The following is a 17,348-nucleotide window of genomic DNA, read 5'->3' as shown; positions in this document are numbered from 1 at the left end:
CTGAGAATTAAAAATCAGCCTTGATCACCATAAATGAGTGTTGGTGCCTACAGTTTGCAATAACGGCACCATTTAAGCACTGCACTACATCAATTCATCAGGTCTTCAGCAGTTATTCCACTGAAATTATCTGGTTAGTGAACACTCCGTTATAACTACTATTGTGTGCAAGTGACCGTCTCCAAACGTAGCTCCTGTTCAGTGGTCCCCAAATCAAAAAGCATTTTTTGTGAAGATGGGACTAAAAAAATCATTTTAAGGTACATTAGGCCTGATGTACAGCACCCTTGTGCGATCACAAACTCTGCAGTTCGCAAAATACAGGGTTTGCATAAATGCAGAAGGTCTTTTCTTTATTGACAAAAGCCCTTTTAAAAGGGAGATTTGTTTTCCAGCTATTAAAAGGACTTTTGTGATTCTTTCCGAGTTGAAACTAGGAGGGGGCATGAAAGGGTTATCACCCTCTTATTTATGATTCGGAAAGGAATGTATCAATAGCTACAGCAGTAGTTGTGATGGCAAACGATGGATGTGTTACCAACTCTCAAGTTGGGGCAGTAACTATTTTGCAAAGGGGAAAGGGTCCACTTAGGACCCCTTCCAAGAAGAGAAGATTCCATTAGGCCCCTTCTAGGACACAAAGAGGCACATGTGCAAAGATTTCACACAAGGCAGAGCAACAAGGGAAGTTGTTGTGATGTGCTGTCCTGTGCTGTGTGAAAGGGACAGAGCTGAACTGCTCCAAATTTCCAATGATATGGTGCAGTTCAGCTCTCTCCTTGCACTGGCACACTTGTGGCTGCCTAGCACCAACTCAGGTAACCTTGCACCATGGTACAAGGGTGCCTGCATTATGGGTAGGACTAAAACAATCCTTAGAGGCATATTCCTCTTTCCAGGTGTGCTGCAGAATGCAGCACATATAAAAAGAGCAAATAACAAGGAGAAATAAATATATTTCTCTGCGTTACCCCTCTCTGTAGAAGACACACTATTTTAGCACAATCCCACATTTACTGCCTTTAGTTAATTTGGGATTACGAAACATTTCATGGATGGATGCATGGGAATGCTCATGTTCCACCCATGGGACGGCTACCACAACAAAATGTAACATAATAGTTCAAGTCACTGCATTGTGTTACATTTCTTTACAAAGTCACGCAAGGCTTTGCAAATCCAATTCATGGGCCCGCTGCTTTGCCTTGTGATGACTTCTGTCATGTAAGGACAAGGCAAGTTCTTAGTAAATCTGGTCCTTGGGTTCAGTTCCCAAGCATAGGTCTTCTCACATTTTCTGCTCAACAGATCTGCACAGTTAGTTAGTGTCGACTCCTGACTGATGTTCTGCTAGGAGGTTGCATGATGAGCTTGAGCCCAATGCCGAATCCACTGTGCCATCTTGGATAGCAGGATAGGGTGAGTGCCTCCTTTTTTGTTTATCGTACATGGTGGTTGTCAACTCCAATAGGTTGATGTGTTGCAGAGTGTGTGGTATAGGCAACCATCTCTGTACTGTCTACACTTGTGTATGCACCCCAAACCCTGACGTGATGGGGCTGTACTGATGGTCAACTGTGGCCTTGCAGCCACAAAAGATCTGCCCTGTAATTATTTTCCTTTCCTGGGCAGTACAACACTAGATCACCTCATGAGTGTGTTGAGTGAGACAATACCTGATGTCAATGTCCACTAACACAAGGTTAGACATCATCAATCCCAGCAGATCTATCAACTTTCCCTCTTTCAGATGCTATAATATCTTGTCAACATGAGTCACATTCTGAAATGCAACAACTCTCTGTGTTATTTAATAAGCTTTTACATTCACCAAATTGATTGCCGCTGTGAAAACAAAGTACAGACTGTGCAACAATTATGTTATTTCCTATGTGTGAGTTTGGAATTTCTGCATTGTACTCCCCTCAGTCATTCACACGGGTATGGGTACACATCCCGGGTCGATGAATATATATAGTCTCCACCACAGGACATTTGGTAAACTCTAGATTCAGACTATATGCTGAAGGGAAGAGATTTGAACAGATGAATCTTGGATACAATTGATATCTGGAGACATCGGAATGTGGAAATAAGTGTCCTTTATATTGAATGTATCTATGAAGTCTCTGTCCAGTAACAGTGGAATTAGCTATTGGATTCTTGTCATTGTAACATGCTAAGCACTTATGTGTTTGTTCCGAAGCCTTAAATCCAGGGTGTGTAGTGTTCTGTCCTTAATTGGTATACTAAAGTCTATTGAAACACTCTTTTCCCTCTTTTAGAGAGGGGAACTTCCTATTTTGCCCCTTAATATTAGCACTTGTTCTATAGATGTGGTAGTTGGTGCATACTGGTCTTTGATGGTGATTTCAAGATGGATGATTGTGCGGCACAGTTTTGAATTTGATGCACAGCTGAAAGCACTCAATAATCGCAAATTATTTCTCACTATCTTGTTGGGAAGAACATTAATAGCCACCTGACAACTCTTTTATATTTGGAGAGGGCAAATTGTCATTTTTTATTTTCAGATGCTCCTTTGCCTCTTCATTTGGAATATCCTTCAAAAATGTACGAAGCTGTACTGAGGGCTCTGGCAAAAAGGTTTCATGCTCCTGCTGTTGGAATGGTGTAGAAGTCTGAAAAGGCTGTCTTCAGCCAATAGTTTGTTTATTGTGTTATTGTTTCAAGGCCCCCCATGGCTCCTACAGCTTCTGTTTCCTGGTAAATATTTTTAATGTCCCATCTACTTTGGGACCAGATAGAAGTATGCTATCAAACAGAACACAAAAAAGGTCTTGTTGACCCTCAGTTTTAAAGTGTGAATCCTAGCCTGCTACTCTGTTATCCACCAAAACAAGCTGTTTGCCCTTTTTATCAGGAGGAGGACCAGTGCATTATCTTTTGGCAGAGCATACTTGCACACTATGGGCCTCATCTACGAGAAAATGGTGTGGTGCCGCAAGCCATTTAGCTGTGCCATGCTGCGTCAATTTCAAATCACAGGGATGCATCATATTAACAATGATACAACGCATTCCTGTGCTTTTCCCTGCCCTGGCACACAATTGGCTGCCATGTGCCGGCACAGCCACCCTTGCGTCATTTTGCAAGGGTGCCTGCCCTGCTGGGATGATTGTTTTTGTGCAGAAAGGGATACTTTCCGGTACAAAAACAATCATTAATGGCATTTCCCTCCTTCTATGCGTGCTGCAGAATGAAGCACCCATAGAAAGAGGAAAGAACAAGGAGAAATCAAAGTATGTCTTCCCATTGCACCATCCCCATGCCTCCCCTGCCGGAAAGGGAGAAATATTTACAAGGCCACGAAAAGTCATGCAGGGTGACTTTGCATGGCCTTGTAAATATGGGGAAGCCCATTGCCCATATCGCGGATGCATCAAAAAAAGTGACCCACCAGTGGAGCAATGGGATTCTAAATGAGGCCCTATGAGTCTGATGGAACATGGCCTCAAATGTAAACAGGGTCTTTATAGCCACCTATCCATCTTATATCAACCCTTAGTCTGATGACCCTAGATTTAGACAATCTTTGAAGTATCCATTTGTAGATTTTAGAACTGTTTTAAAAAATGGGAGGTACAGATTTGTTTTCTCTTTGTGAGAGTGGGTCTCTATAAGAAAACCCTTTCCTTTTTTTGACCTGTATAGTGATGTCATGCCGAAAAGCAGCTTCCTGGATGACATTTGGTAGGTGATGGAGGTGATGCCTTATACAGGCAATACATCCAAGGCGTCTTCATCTCACAACCCCTGATATTTGCCCCTTGTTCTCCCTCAAGGTGATCCTGCAAATTGTCCTCTGAATCAGTGTTCTGTTGAGGTGGCAGTGGTAGAGGGTCAGAGAATCCTTGTTATTTATTTTTTTAGAATTGAAATATTGCAATGGTTTCCCCAAAAGTTAGTTCACAATTTGTATGTGGAGAATACATTGACAGCAGAGAAGATGATGGCGATTGCTCAATTGTGTTATTAACATGTATCTATTGTTGTCTGACACCAAACTGTGCACTAGCTTTGATAGAAATATCAGTGTCTATGCTTGCCTCCTTTTATTTTTAAGAAAAAAAATACTTTGGGGTGTTTATTATTGTGCCCTTGAGAAAGATCCTCATTTTTGAGTCACAAATCAGATTATTTTATTTTCAGTGTTTCTCGGCTGGGAATCCTGACAGTCATAGTGTCTGGTCCTGCTTTTAAAACAAGGACTTGTACAGATTGTGACTTTGATTCTTCTTTTGTGGTTGATCTGCATGAGGAGGTTGATTCTTTTTCGCAGGTTAAGCCAAGTCTGCTTTTTCTTGTTGATCCTCTTTTCAAGGTCCCATTGACTTTAAAAAGTTGATCCTTTTTCCCAGATCACACAGATCTCAATGTGCTTTTTGGAAGTGGATGAAACTGTTAGTGTTCCTGTTGTGTGAATTAGGAGTAGAGTCTTGTGTGAGCAAATAAGTTTCTCTGGATTCCTGGGCCGGTATTGGTCAACAGTATCAGACTGTCTCAAACGGAGGAGGGCTCCATTCATCTTTCAGCCTAACAATGGAGGTTAGTTTATTGTCTTTCCAAAAAACGTCGAATTTTTTGTGTTCTTCCATTTCTTCTTTGATTAACCCTTGAGGAGACTAAAGTGGGGATTTGTATTCTTTGGGCACAATGTGCCCATCATCTATGCATCTTTTTTAAATTATATGTTTGCACCAAAAACCTGCACATGCTAGACAATTACTCATGAGGTTATCCTTTGACAATTAAAGTTTGCAGATCCAGGGGTGATTGGATGAGGGGAAATAGGTATTGCAAGGTAGAAAGATGCGTTGTCTATTTTCACCCCTGTCAACTCGTTCTCGTACAACATGATCCGAAAAATCCAATTCAGTAAGTTCCAAAAAGTCTCCAGTATTCCCGGTAACTTTCTTTCAGAAAAAATGAAAACTTTTCTCTTGAAACAATCGCTAATCTTAGACTTTTTTACCCTAGCCATTAATGTATATTCAACTAAGGATCCATATCAAATATCTCTTCTATGCCCTCTCTTTTATCCCTTCAACGTTATTGTGTATTCTCTTCACCCACAATGTATTTAGTTGTTATATCTATTTCTATGAAATTTCGAAGTGTATCTACTTCATCCTGTTGTAAGAAAAGTGCACTGATACCCTCGTAGAGTACACTGTCTTCCAATAAACATGTGAATTAATAAATACATTAGGTCCAGATACACTATAATGTCTACAATGTTGTACAAAGCCTGCTACAGGCTTTGACTGCAGGGAGTTCCACGAAACTGAAATGTAGGAATCTGATAGCATAATGTTACAAGTATATTGTATCACTGAAAGAACTTACACGATGTCCCTTTTCACCAGGCAATCCTGCTAGCCCATCAAAACCTCGGTCGCCCTAAGGAAAAAAAAGAGGAACAAAATGATTATTGAGTAACTGTTTCATCACAACTATGAAAATAAAGCATAACCCTTTTATATAGGATGAGTAATTAGGCACCATGCACAGTATATACACACAGTTATCAATTATGGAATTGGTGGGGATTTGTGAATTAATTTTAGATGACTATCAAATGCCCTGTTCATAAGCTTAACTTTTTTATTGTGTTTTATTGGTGTTTTACACTTTAAATTAATATAGCAGATACTGAAACAAAATGTTAGTGTAGTCCTCTGGTGTTAATTGGGGGTTAGATGTCATAACAAGATTTAAACTCTTTCTCCCTAACATAAAAATGCTTTAGAAGAGGAGAATCCAATGTAGTTCCCGAAGGGCCTCATCCATTCTAGGTTCCACTTGCAATCATATTTTGTAAATGTACCCTAGAAAGATGTCCTGTTATTTTACATGGATTCCACCCGAGAGGTCCATTGCTGTACATTCTTTCTTTAGAACAATATTCTGCATGACTACTCAGAAAAAATCCAGGTTCCTCGTTAACTTTTAAATGTCCACCTAGCACTACAGCCATGCTTTTATTAAAGTTACATTTTTAATGTGCAATCTACAATTTTTAAGGTTTCAGGAACACTTGCTCTTATAATGTCATTAAGTCTTCATATGGTAAAAGCCTTCAGTAGCTACCGTGTGGATATTCCACAAAGTCAAATCTTCAAACTATTGCGTAGACATGAACTTCAAGTTAGGATTCATGATGTGATCAGAGCAGGACCACACAAGAACTTCTACTCAATATGATTGTTTGAAGCAAATTAAGTCCAAAGATAGATTTACTGCTGTGGGAGTTGGGGGAGTGGTGGGAGGGTGAAAAACAATTTGATAAAGGTCATTCATTGTTGTCAAGCTGCACTTGACTTTATTTGATGGACGAGCCTGATCACGGCATTTGATCCTTCTCACTATTTCAAAAAGAATAAGAATTTTATGCTAATTTGTAATCTTTATATTAGTGAACTTAACATTTTTTTATTTTATGTTATCAATTTACAATAGGCATCTTTGCACTTAAAAGCAACATGAGTGAAGGAACATTTCAGAGGAAGAAAACCAAATGTAAACAACATACTGGAGATACTGCCATTTAAAACATAACATTCTGCAAAGAAGAGGTATGCAGAAGTAGGGTATGTGGTTAGTGAAATGTCATTCCTAATGCACAAGTTCAGTTCAGCTACTGATCAAAAGTTACAAACACCTGTCCGCTTATTGCTGAGCCCTGTGCAACAACATGTCCATTAATGTCAACTGTCAATGGAAGATGTCAACAACACTAAAACTAATTGCCATTAATTAAAAGATGTGGTTAACATGTCATTAATGAGATCAAAGACAACAACACTTAGGAGGAAATGTATTTTAGTGCTTGAGTTGTTTACTATGGAAAATGGAGACATAAGCTCTAACCACAGTCCATGGGCAGATCATTGAATCTATGGACCCGATTCACAGAACTAACTTAAGACAAAATCCTAAACTGACTACCATTTTTGTATTCACAGAAGGCACCTACTCATTTTGGTATTCACAGAAGACACTTACTCACTTCGGTATTCACAGAAGTTAGGAGTCCTAACTTTAGGACTCCTAAATGCCTTCTTTGAATACCGAAAGTCTTAAAATTAGGATTTTTCTCAGTTTAGGAGTCCTAAAGTTAGGACTCCTACCCTTACTACTACTAAACTGAGAAAAATCCTAATTTGAAGACTTTCGGTATTCACAGAAGGCATTTAGGAGTCCTAAAGTTAGGAGTCCTAACTTTACTACTACTAAATTGAGAAAAATCCTAATTTGAAGACTTTCGGTTTTCACAGAAGGCATTTAGGAGTCCTAAAGTTAGGAGTCCTAACTTTACTACTACTAAACTGAGAAGAATCCTAATTTTAAGACTTTCGGTATTCACAGAAGGCATTTAGGAGTCCTAAAGTTAGGACTCCTAACTTCTATGAATACCGAAATAAGTAAGTGCCTTCTGTGAATACCGAAATAAGTAAGTGCCTTCTGTGAATCCCAAAATGGTAGTAAGTTTAGGATTTTGTCTTAAGTTAGTTCTGTGAATCGGGCCCCTTGTATCTCAGTGACCTGCATTGTTTAAATTGGCAATGCCTATGCAAGAACTGAAGTCAGTGTTAAGACCTCAGTAAAATGGATGACTGCAGGCAAAGTCATTGCTTCTGTAATATTGGGAGAGCGACACTGGATCTGTCTAAATAATGACTGTTCAGTGCTTTTGGAGGTGGCAATTTCACAGCTTTTTTAGTTTTTAAAAGACCTACGTCAGACTGTAGCTTTGACAGTCGGAGGAACCAACAAAAAACGAAAATGATCTTAGTATTTGCTATTCTCAGGAATCTTTCACTGGATTGATGAGGATAAAAAGTGAGGCAAAGTAGTACAATATGCATATAGGGACATTTTACAGTGAACATCATTATGAAAGAGATGTTTCTAAAGGCTGCAGTTTGGATACCCATTGGACCAAAGACGGTCCTATTTTGGAGCATTTCTGCAGTCTCTATATTTAGAAATCATGCCTGGAGATCTTGTTCATACTTCCAAGGTCAATGCTACCTCAACCAAAATATGACATGAATTTTGCAAGTATACCTTTGTTCCTGTCTGGCCTGGCATCCCTCTGGCTCCATCGCTCCCTGCTCGGCCCTGAAACAGAAGAAAATAAAGGTTAGTTGAATGGTACATGCTGATCACTAAAGACCTTCCCACTCTAAAACTCCTGCTGATTTGGCAGGCCTTCTTCTTCCAAAAGAGAACAGCTAAGGTAGTGACAGATTCTAACTCTTTATACCATCATTTTTAATATCACAGTATGACCGTTGGCCTAATAAATGTCACATTAATTGCTATTAAAAAAATAAATAAGAAAGAGTGAACTACTTCTACTGTGCTTAGCAATCAGATCAATGTGGACTTGTGTGTAGTATTGTCTTTTAGAATTGTGCCTGCTGAATGATAGCTACATACATAGAAAAAAGATTTAATGAAAACATACTGACTAACATGTAAACAAGTACAAGAAAAAGATAGGCGGCAAGACAGTCAAATAGACAAATAAAAACAGGCATATTTTTTAAGAGGAGTTGTTAAAACACTTTAAACTTACCATAACAAGAATTCGACTAAGGCATGATATAGGCTAAACTTTTTATAATTTCATATTTATTGTAAGAAATACGCAAGTTGGCCCTCTAGTAGTAGACACTGACCTCTATTGAGATATTTAGTTTCCGTGGGTTCAATAAGGACAGACAATCAACCAAACCGGTCATTATTATTTAAATTTTAAAAAAGTAATCCGATCTGTCATAAATTTATAGACAGCTGTTGAGTCTCTGTGTGTTAAGCTTAGTGGATATAAGTACAAAACATATAGATGTGCTCTACGTCCCATTAAAATTACAATCAGACAGGCACATTACAGATGGAAATTTGAAAATTGTTATGGGTGTGGTTTTGTATTCCCTTATTTTGATTTTCTTCATGTAAGCATGAATGTTATCTGCACAGATTAGACATTTGACTTGATGATAAAGGATGCATTAGTCCAAAGCAACAAGTTTAAATCATTGTAGCAGGACTGGTCTTCTCTCAAAGCACACAGTCATAGAGCCATTAGGAAAAATGTATTGATACAGAGACCATATATCCATCACTGTACGTATTAAATCTTTCACAAAGATCAGCATACCATTTTGACAGGATATGAAATGTGGAAGCACTTACCCTGCGACCTGGCTTTCCAGATGGTCCTGGGGAGCCTTGAGGACCTCGAGGACCCTAAAAAAGGAACTTGGGATTAGTTAACAGGGTCTTCTCCATGCAACATCTGGCTTTTGTATCTACAAAGCAAGAAACAAGCTCTAGGAAGATGTTTCAGTCTCTAGATCTCTCATAACATGGTTTAAAACAGAGCTCCCAATTTATTTTTGTTTTCATGGTTAGACTCATCACTCTTGGGGTGGCCTGCAGAATTGAATGGCAAGAGGATTGATGTTTTTTTTAATTTGGTTGATGTATAATACTGTAATGATATAGTCTAAGTAATATTGAGAAAATGTTCTAACGACCTAGAGAGTATTTGATCTACAGGGGTATGCTCCATGAATACAGAGATTTTGAGAAGTTGATCTTTAGAAGTATACCATAAAGGGGTGAAGTTATAGAAATGTAAATCTTGAGCAGTATCACATTTTGGAACAAAATACTGCTCATTCATTTTGAGAATCAATTTCTAAGGTAACAGAGACAAATATCCTTTATTCCTGAGGAAGGCCTAAAGGAATTAATGGTAAAATAATTATGGGCCATTGCAGGTCTTACTATGAGAAATGTGTTAGTGGAATATTAGAAATTATATTGTCATAATAAATGTTGATTAGACAATGAACAACCTCTGTACAGATGTCTTAACTAGAAAACAAATTATACAAAAGGACTCACAAGGATAGAAGGAAATTAAGTAAAATCCCACCACTGACATAGCTGTAGACAATGTATGGCCTGTTTGGTACCTTTGTGGCAGGGCTACAGTATGGGTCCAGCAATCCTTAGCACCTGTCAAATTATATGTTTTAATGAACAAAATAATTCTGGTCATCTCGAGAGGTACTTTAAAATAAAACATGTCATCGTCACTAGGGTTGCTTGTGTTGGCATAGGAATCTCATGCCTTTTTGCCTAATGATGTTATCGTGCTGCAATTAGGAATAAACTGGTGACTTAAAGTAGTATATAGGTTGTTCTTCTGCAATGCTATCTCCTGAAGCCCTCTTTAGACTTTGTAGTCAGTACAGCAGAAAAATGCCTATCTGTAGACTGCTCAACGTTTCAGGTATCACATCTTCTTGTGCACTTTAGAGGCCCATTTTAGCTGATAGATTCCTCACGAGTGATATTTAAAGACTTTATAAAGTAAAGTAAATATACTGTATCCCAGGACATGACTCATGCCTATAATATACCAAATGTCTTTATTACTAATACTTGTGTTTTACCTATACTCAGCAGTTCAGGAAGGACCGCAAGATCTGGTTGATCAACCAACAGGAACGGGAAGCGTGATCCCGCGGCATGATCCAACAGCGCCATGAGACCCTCGCGGGTGAAGCAGCCGCTCTTTACAAATCCTGATTGATTCATTGATACATCTCACATCTGGATGGCCTTCCTATGCTGACATCACTGCACAAAGTGTTCATTCAAATCGGTCTAAAACAATTTATTGTGTCAAAGAAACACTGGATTTATTATCGTACAAACCTGAGGACCCAGATCTCCCGAATCCCCCTTTAAGCCTGAAGCACCTGGAGGACCCTAGGGTGAAGACATGAACGTTGGTTAGCGAGATAGTAGAGTGATCAATAAGAAGACACAGAGAAAAAAGGATGAACTCACTGGTGCACTGTTTCATGGATAAAGAACATATTGTGCCATACTGGTGCCATTGTTTATGAAAATCTGCATCTGGAAACACAGGGTTGTTGCATTTATACATCACCCCACCAGCATCACCTTCCGTCACTCCTAAGGGTTTCATTTCCTCAAGAGATAGCCAACTTCACACAATCACATTCATCGCACGTCTGCAATTTCTTCCTCTATGAACACTATCCTTCTAAGAAACTACTGTTTCTCTTCACCTTTCACATCCTGTTAAAGGTTAGTTTCAACTAATACTTTTCATCAGAAGTGGTGGCGGAAGGAAGATATCTAGAAATTCAAGGGGTGGAAAGTAAGTGGAGGAAGCAAAGGGTTATTGACGTGTCCCCTTTCTTTGTACCCGTAAACAATGTTGCAAATTGTGGATCTGCAATCTCCTTGTTTGCTGGTATAAACTCAAACTTAGTATTTCTGTAAATTCTGCTACATTATACCTGTTGCACTAGTCGCGCACTCAAAGGACATACAGTGGCTTGATTTACGAGCGCAAGTTGTTCACAAAAGATGGAGTGGCACTTGTAAATCGATTTAGTCAAGCACAATATTACCCAAATATGGTGTAAAATTGTAACTGAGTATATGTCCTACAAAGAGCAGGGTGTGGGTGCATTGCCCGAATGCACTGGGAAGATTGTGAATATCAATGCAGAAGCTTGTTCCTGAGGGACGCCCCTCCCCGCCTGTACTTACAAAACGTCACATGCCTGGCGGGAATCTCTCTTTAATCATAAGAGAAAAGGCCAAGGTGGCTCCCTTGGCATCTGTGAAGTTTGCGGACAAGGTGGTGTGTTATGCAAACTGTTTTTGCTCAGAGACAACAAACCCCCAAAGCGAGAGTTTGCTTTTACCCGGGAGCTTTTCACAGACATTGGGGCCATTTAAAATGTTCCCGCCCGTGTCCACCATGCCTCGATTTTCCGACATTGGCAGAGTGAAAGAGTGACATTAGTCCCACCATCAATAGGGTGGGATGACCTCCGCTGACAAAGAGGTCTTGTGGCGGACAGACTACTAGGTCAAGGGTTACTCTCAGTGGAACCAGAGAAGGCTCCATTTTCTGTGTAGAGCAGGGAAGACACACAATTGGTGGGGCTGGAATCCCTCCTGGTCTGCCAAATTCCAATTTGAATATGGAGGGGATTTAGCATATAGGGCAAGACGTTTCCTAACAGGGAAATATATTTTCAAAGTTGAAAAAGAAAAAAACAATCCCATTCCTGCAAAGGTTTTTTGTGCACATGTGCTGCTGGTTTGCATACGTGTAACTGGTTACACATGCATGTGTAAAAGGAATTCACAAAACCTTCCCAGTATGAATTTTGGTAACCTATCACTGCTGCAGGTTTTTAGAAGTACCATTTCAAGGCTGTTGCATCCCTGATATTTATACATCTGCACTGATGCAATTGTGACACCTAAGGGTTCTGAATACAAATACGAATATTTCTTTTGGTATTCAGGCCCATGGGCTTCCAAAGTGGCAGCCCAATGTGAACCTTTGCACTCACTACAGCTGAATACCTTTAAAGCACCAGCAAATTATAGAGATGGTGGGACATTTCTGTACAGATACACACTCAGCTCAGCAGGCACTAATCCAAAACCAGCAGACAGACATCTAACCAGCATCACTTATGCCTCCAATGTTCATTTAATGGGCCTCAAGTATTATTCTATGGAACATTCATCTATTTCAAGACTAGGCGGAGAAAAGTTGATGAAGGATCCTGAATCATATTCTTTGATGTACTTACCAATTGACCTGGCCTTCCAGTTAGACCCATTGGACCAGAAGGCCCCCTCAGCGCCAACTGAAAGAGAAAAGGAACATTTAGTGCTTGCGCTATGTATGTAGTATATGTGCTTGTTCTTTTGGAACGCCTGCTGAGGGCCTTATCCTCAGCGGCCAAAGCTCCCGCCCACGCCCAGACAAATGTTTGGCTCTCACTGCTGAATGCTTTTCTGGCAAGCGTCAAGGCCTCACACAATTCTAAAGTTCAACATGTTTCTGATGAAATATCTTACATATTTGTATCTCAGTGAGGGAGGAAGGTCTATGGTTAGGGATTTCAGTCATTGCTCTGCTTCTTCGCCCAAATATTATACCGAGAGAAATACAGCTGAGGAATTATTATTCTTTTTTTTGTAAAGTGAGCTAAAGGGTCATTTTTCACACCGCATTGCTGGAGAGTGGCCTCTTTTACAACTTGGCGCTACAGCACTTCTATGCGATGTGAGAGTGACTAGCCCTGGACTGATGTTCTGTATGGTGAGGCAGCCGGGCTTTCCTTGCTAGCTCTACTGAACATGTCAATGCTTTATGCACATGCACACTTACATATGTTTGCAATGTCTGTGCTTGTTTAGAACTCGAACTGGACCCAGAAAATACACATTCCACCAATATTTGCTGAGCAAATAATTTAGAATAGCAAATCATCCTGTCCCCCTATATTTGGACATATTTGTATGCCTCCCCTCTGATTTTCAGTGGAAACATAGAATTAATACTTTATCTACACCACATGGCGAAGCTTCAACGGCACACAATGGCACCTCCATGAGTTGAGATGAGGCGGTAGTCGTCAAGAAACCCCTAGTGGTAGTCAGACTTTACTACAGAAGGCCTGAAGAATTATTTGCCTTTTTAAGAGCACGCATTCAAGCATAAATACGGTTAATAAACACATAAGAAACTAATGGCTACAATATTATACTCTACACACTACTTTAAAGCAAATAAGCCAATCTTATTGCTCTTTAGGTAAGTGAGACAAAGTTTAGGGTTTAGATTTCAAAAGGTAGATATTGTCAGTGCAGACCAACAAAATTCTGGCAGACGTAGAGGCCCCCTCTAAGCCTTTTCCAGGACAGTTAGTAGACACCACTATGGCTTCCACTACAGATTTTTTTCAGAATGGCTGATATATTACAGGACACCACTCAGTGAATATAAAAGGAGTAAACCTCTTTTAGTGTTTGTTTATTTAACTCCGGAGACCTTTTTGTTCAATCGGTGTGTGTGAGCCAAATGCTGCTATGCACTGCTAATGATTGCACAATATGTTTGGTGACAAATGTTTGACTTTTTGCAATCATATTTGTTTTCATTTGCATGGCTGTCATGGCAGAGTATTCCTGTGTTTTATATTATTTGGCTAGTTATATTCATAGCCTATCAACCAGGCACAATTTATGTTGAAACAATATTCATTAAGCGCACAAAGTGAATTTTGACCCTACCGCTCTAGTGTAGTAGTGTTTTAGTATCAGAGCACAAAGTATCTTTTTAGCACAGCTATAACCATACGATTTGTTCCACACCACAAGTGCATGAATTCACAGTTTATTCTGGTGACTGAGAAGTGTTGGAACACAAGCTCTGGCGTCATCCTTATCACGGCACATCTTTCTTAAGGCGCGTTTATCTCGACATAAATATATAGGGCTGACTTTACTCTGGTGTATGTGCGTGCTCCGGTGCTTGTCCTTTTGGATCAGGACCAAGGCTTGTTTGTATACTGTTGCTACCAGTCTGCAGTGCAAGTTAGAGCATCAAAACGATGCACTGGAATGAGTTTCACACTGATTAACAGTGAAGGAGTCTAATTCAGTAGTTGCATCAGTCACCTTTTTTTCAATGTATACGTATCTAGACATCTTTCATAAATCCACAATAAATTGCATGCTGCATTTCTTTGACCACTCTTTAGGAAGGATCAAGGGGGTACCTGCAGGGATGCTAGGGTCTGAATTTAATATTTACCATGCAGCAATCCATTCTGAGGACATATCTATATTCCTTCAATATATAGATGACATTCTTATAATGATGCACTGGTACTTTCACTCGACATTACGTTCATCATAACCAGCCGCGGCCCGTGGAGGGTGTTCCGTGGGGCGGAAAGGCGGGGCGGGGGGTACTAAAAATCGGAATATGGATAATTGGAGGTAAGTAAACAATTCAATAAATAAAACGAATTTCGTAGCACGCCCTGCATCGCATATTGAGAGCACTGGATTTAAAGACAGATGTGACCCCTCAGCACTATGGCCAGCTGTGTCCACGTAAATACATGTAATTCTGCATCTTATCCTCCAGGTAATATGCATGGCAGCACACCTGCTGGGAGAAAGTCCAAAGTGTGACCTTACCCTGGCCTGCTGCAATATGGCTTGCGCTTGTGACTCTTGAGCAGAAACTTGAGGTCCTTTGGAGCCACCATCTCCCCCTCCTGAGAAGCGGAACTGAAAAAGAAAAAGAGGTATCGGTTGTTCATCTCATTTCTTTGCAAACATTTCATCCCCTATCATTAGGGAATAGTTCACAAACAACAGTGTTTTTGTGTAATGAAAATAGCACAAAGTTTGTCATGTTTACTTAGACCAGTTTCAACAGAGTGGAAAGATGCATAACAAGCTCTCTGAATTCTGGCACAATTTATGAAAATTGTCTAGAGCATCCTTCTAGTATATATGTTGCAGCATAACAAAAGCCTGTCATCCATCACTGAAGGTGGACATGTGTGTAACTCTTCAAGTGCCCATTTACTTGATTTTTCTTTCTATATTTCCCTGCTGCTCCTTATACTAACTTTAAAAAAAAAATTCATTCTGGAGAGAATACATATTTAGATTCATTTGAAAAAGTTGACATAAAATATCAAAAATGTATCTAACTTGGCTTCAAATTCATGTTAAATTCCCTGTAGTTAGAAAAGCCTTTATAGCGCTTAACTGGATCCAGGCATGGGCAGCCTTCTTCATCTTCACTCCTGCGTTGTGAATGAAGTTCACATGCATTGAACCATCATTACCTTGTAGGGGTCCCCAGTACATTCTGGAAGATATATTTGGAGGGGTGCACTAAATGGCATTAAAAGAAAACTCTGTGATTGTATTCTAATTTAAAATAGCTCATCGAAACTAAAAAGGCCGCTCCTAAAATGTCTCAGAATTACATAAAATAAAATAATTATCCAAACACTACTTCTCATCTGTTGCGTAAAATAGACTTGTTCCATATTTTATCAACCTCGAAGGAAGAAAAACTGTCTGTCCTTCCAGAACTCATATTTCTGATTCCATCAAGACTTTAGTTGGCGTTTTGATCACATAAAATGCCACTCAGTTTATTATGCATCATCTGCAATAATTTAGCCTAAAATCACATCACTCAGTAGTGATTTAGCGACATGCAGCATTAGCATACCATGACTCAGCCCAGATAGAGTACCCTTAGCAACAACAAATAATAATGCATCATTGGTCAAACTCTAAGCATCATTGCATCATCGATTATAAAACAATATCAGACCAGTCGGTGATAACAGTGAATAGTTGTGTAAAGTATATACATATTCAAAAAGTAGAATTTTTATAAATATCTAATATTCATCCTGAAAATCGTGCTCGAATGCATCTCTCTTGGACTCACATTCAATGCCTTGGCTTTAGGTCAATACCAGAGCACACAGTACTTACAGAGCTTGTCTCTGGATCAATAAAGGCCAGTTGAGAACAAACATGTCTGCCCATTGGATCAATACAGAAACACTAAGAATTAACTTCCTGTGATTGTAGATCAATAGAAAACCACCTGGAAGTAATGTCTCATAACTATGGATCAATAGACAAGATGTCAGGTTTAATAGCGCTAAAGCAGACTCGGTGCACTTGGAATCTGTCGTAACACACTCAAGATCTACACAAACACGCAGAGGCTGAATGTGTCACAAAGGGGACTAAGAGGCGAGACATGACATGACTCCAGGTTCACAGAGCACAGAGAATGAACATTTCATGACCCAATCCACACACACAAAAATCAGAAATAAAGTATCATAGCTATGAAGTAATACTGAACAGCTCAAATGAATGTATAGCTGCTGATCGACACAAGAGGGCTCATTATAGGAAGTATAATAGGTGCAGTTTGATGCAGGGGAACTTACAATTAACATATGTCATGGTCGACAATTGCAGAAGCAGCCAGAATTATTTAACCATGGCCTAGAAGGACTCAGAATTAATATATTATACATGTTGATCACTACAGAAACACTCCGAGTTCATGTAACACAACTGTATATAAGCATAAGAACTCACACTATCAATGCATCACAGCTATGGAACACTGCATGGTCACTCAGAATCAACACTGGTTCACTCAGGCGCACTCAGGATTACTGGATTCTAACACATGATCCCTCTGGTGGCAACAGCGCCCGAGCCAGTGAGGATTACACCTCGTTCTCTGTTTTAAACCTCACATCAAATAGCAATCAGGGTCTCGCCCAAATAATGTGGTTTGAATTACATCTCGTCCAAACCAAATAGCTTGAAAAAAAGAAATGATTTCTATATTGTTTCATAGTTGTAAGCTGATTTTGTGAGCTCCT

The 17,348-nt window shown here is 39.5% G+C and overlaps 1 protein-coding gene across 2 annotated transcripts in view; it reads right to left on the bottom strand.

The window, feature by feature from the left end:
- Positions 1-17,348, bottom strand: part of LOC146868662 (collagen alpha-1(V) chain-like) — a 469,251-nt gene that overhangs the window by 165,668 nt on the left and 286,235 nt on the right. For both annotated transcript variants that reach the window (XM_085612768.1, XM_085612776.1), the window contains exons 13-18: positions 15,103-15,195; positions 12,699-12,755; positions 10,765-10,818; positions 9,229-9,282; positions 8,095-8,148; positions 5,371-5,424 (exon numbers count right to left, since the gene is read on the bottom strand). In XM_085612768.1, the coding sequence (XP_085468894.1) occupies positions 5,371-5,424; positions 8,095-8,148; positions 9,229-9,282; positions 10,765-10,818; positions 12,699-12,755; positions 15,103-15,195 (366 nt within the window). The remainder of the gene's footprint in view (positions 1-5,370; positions 5,425-8,094; positions 8,149-9,228; positions 9,283-10,764; positions 10,819-12,698; positions 12,756-15,102; positions 15,196-17,348) is intronic.

This window comes from Triturus cristatus, chromosome 1_2 (assembly GCF_964204655.1).
Source record: "Triturus cristatus chromosome 1_2, aTriCri1.1, whole genome shotgun sequence".
In the NCBI taxonomy this organism is placed as follows: Eukaryota; Metazoa; Chordata; class Amphibia; order Caudata; family Salamandridae; genus Triturus; species Triturus cristatus.
This window is presented reverse-complemented; position numbering and strand designations above follow the sequence as displayed.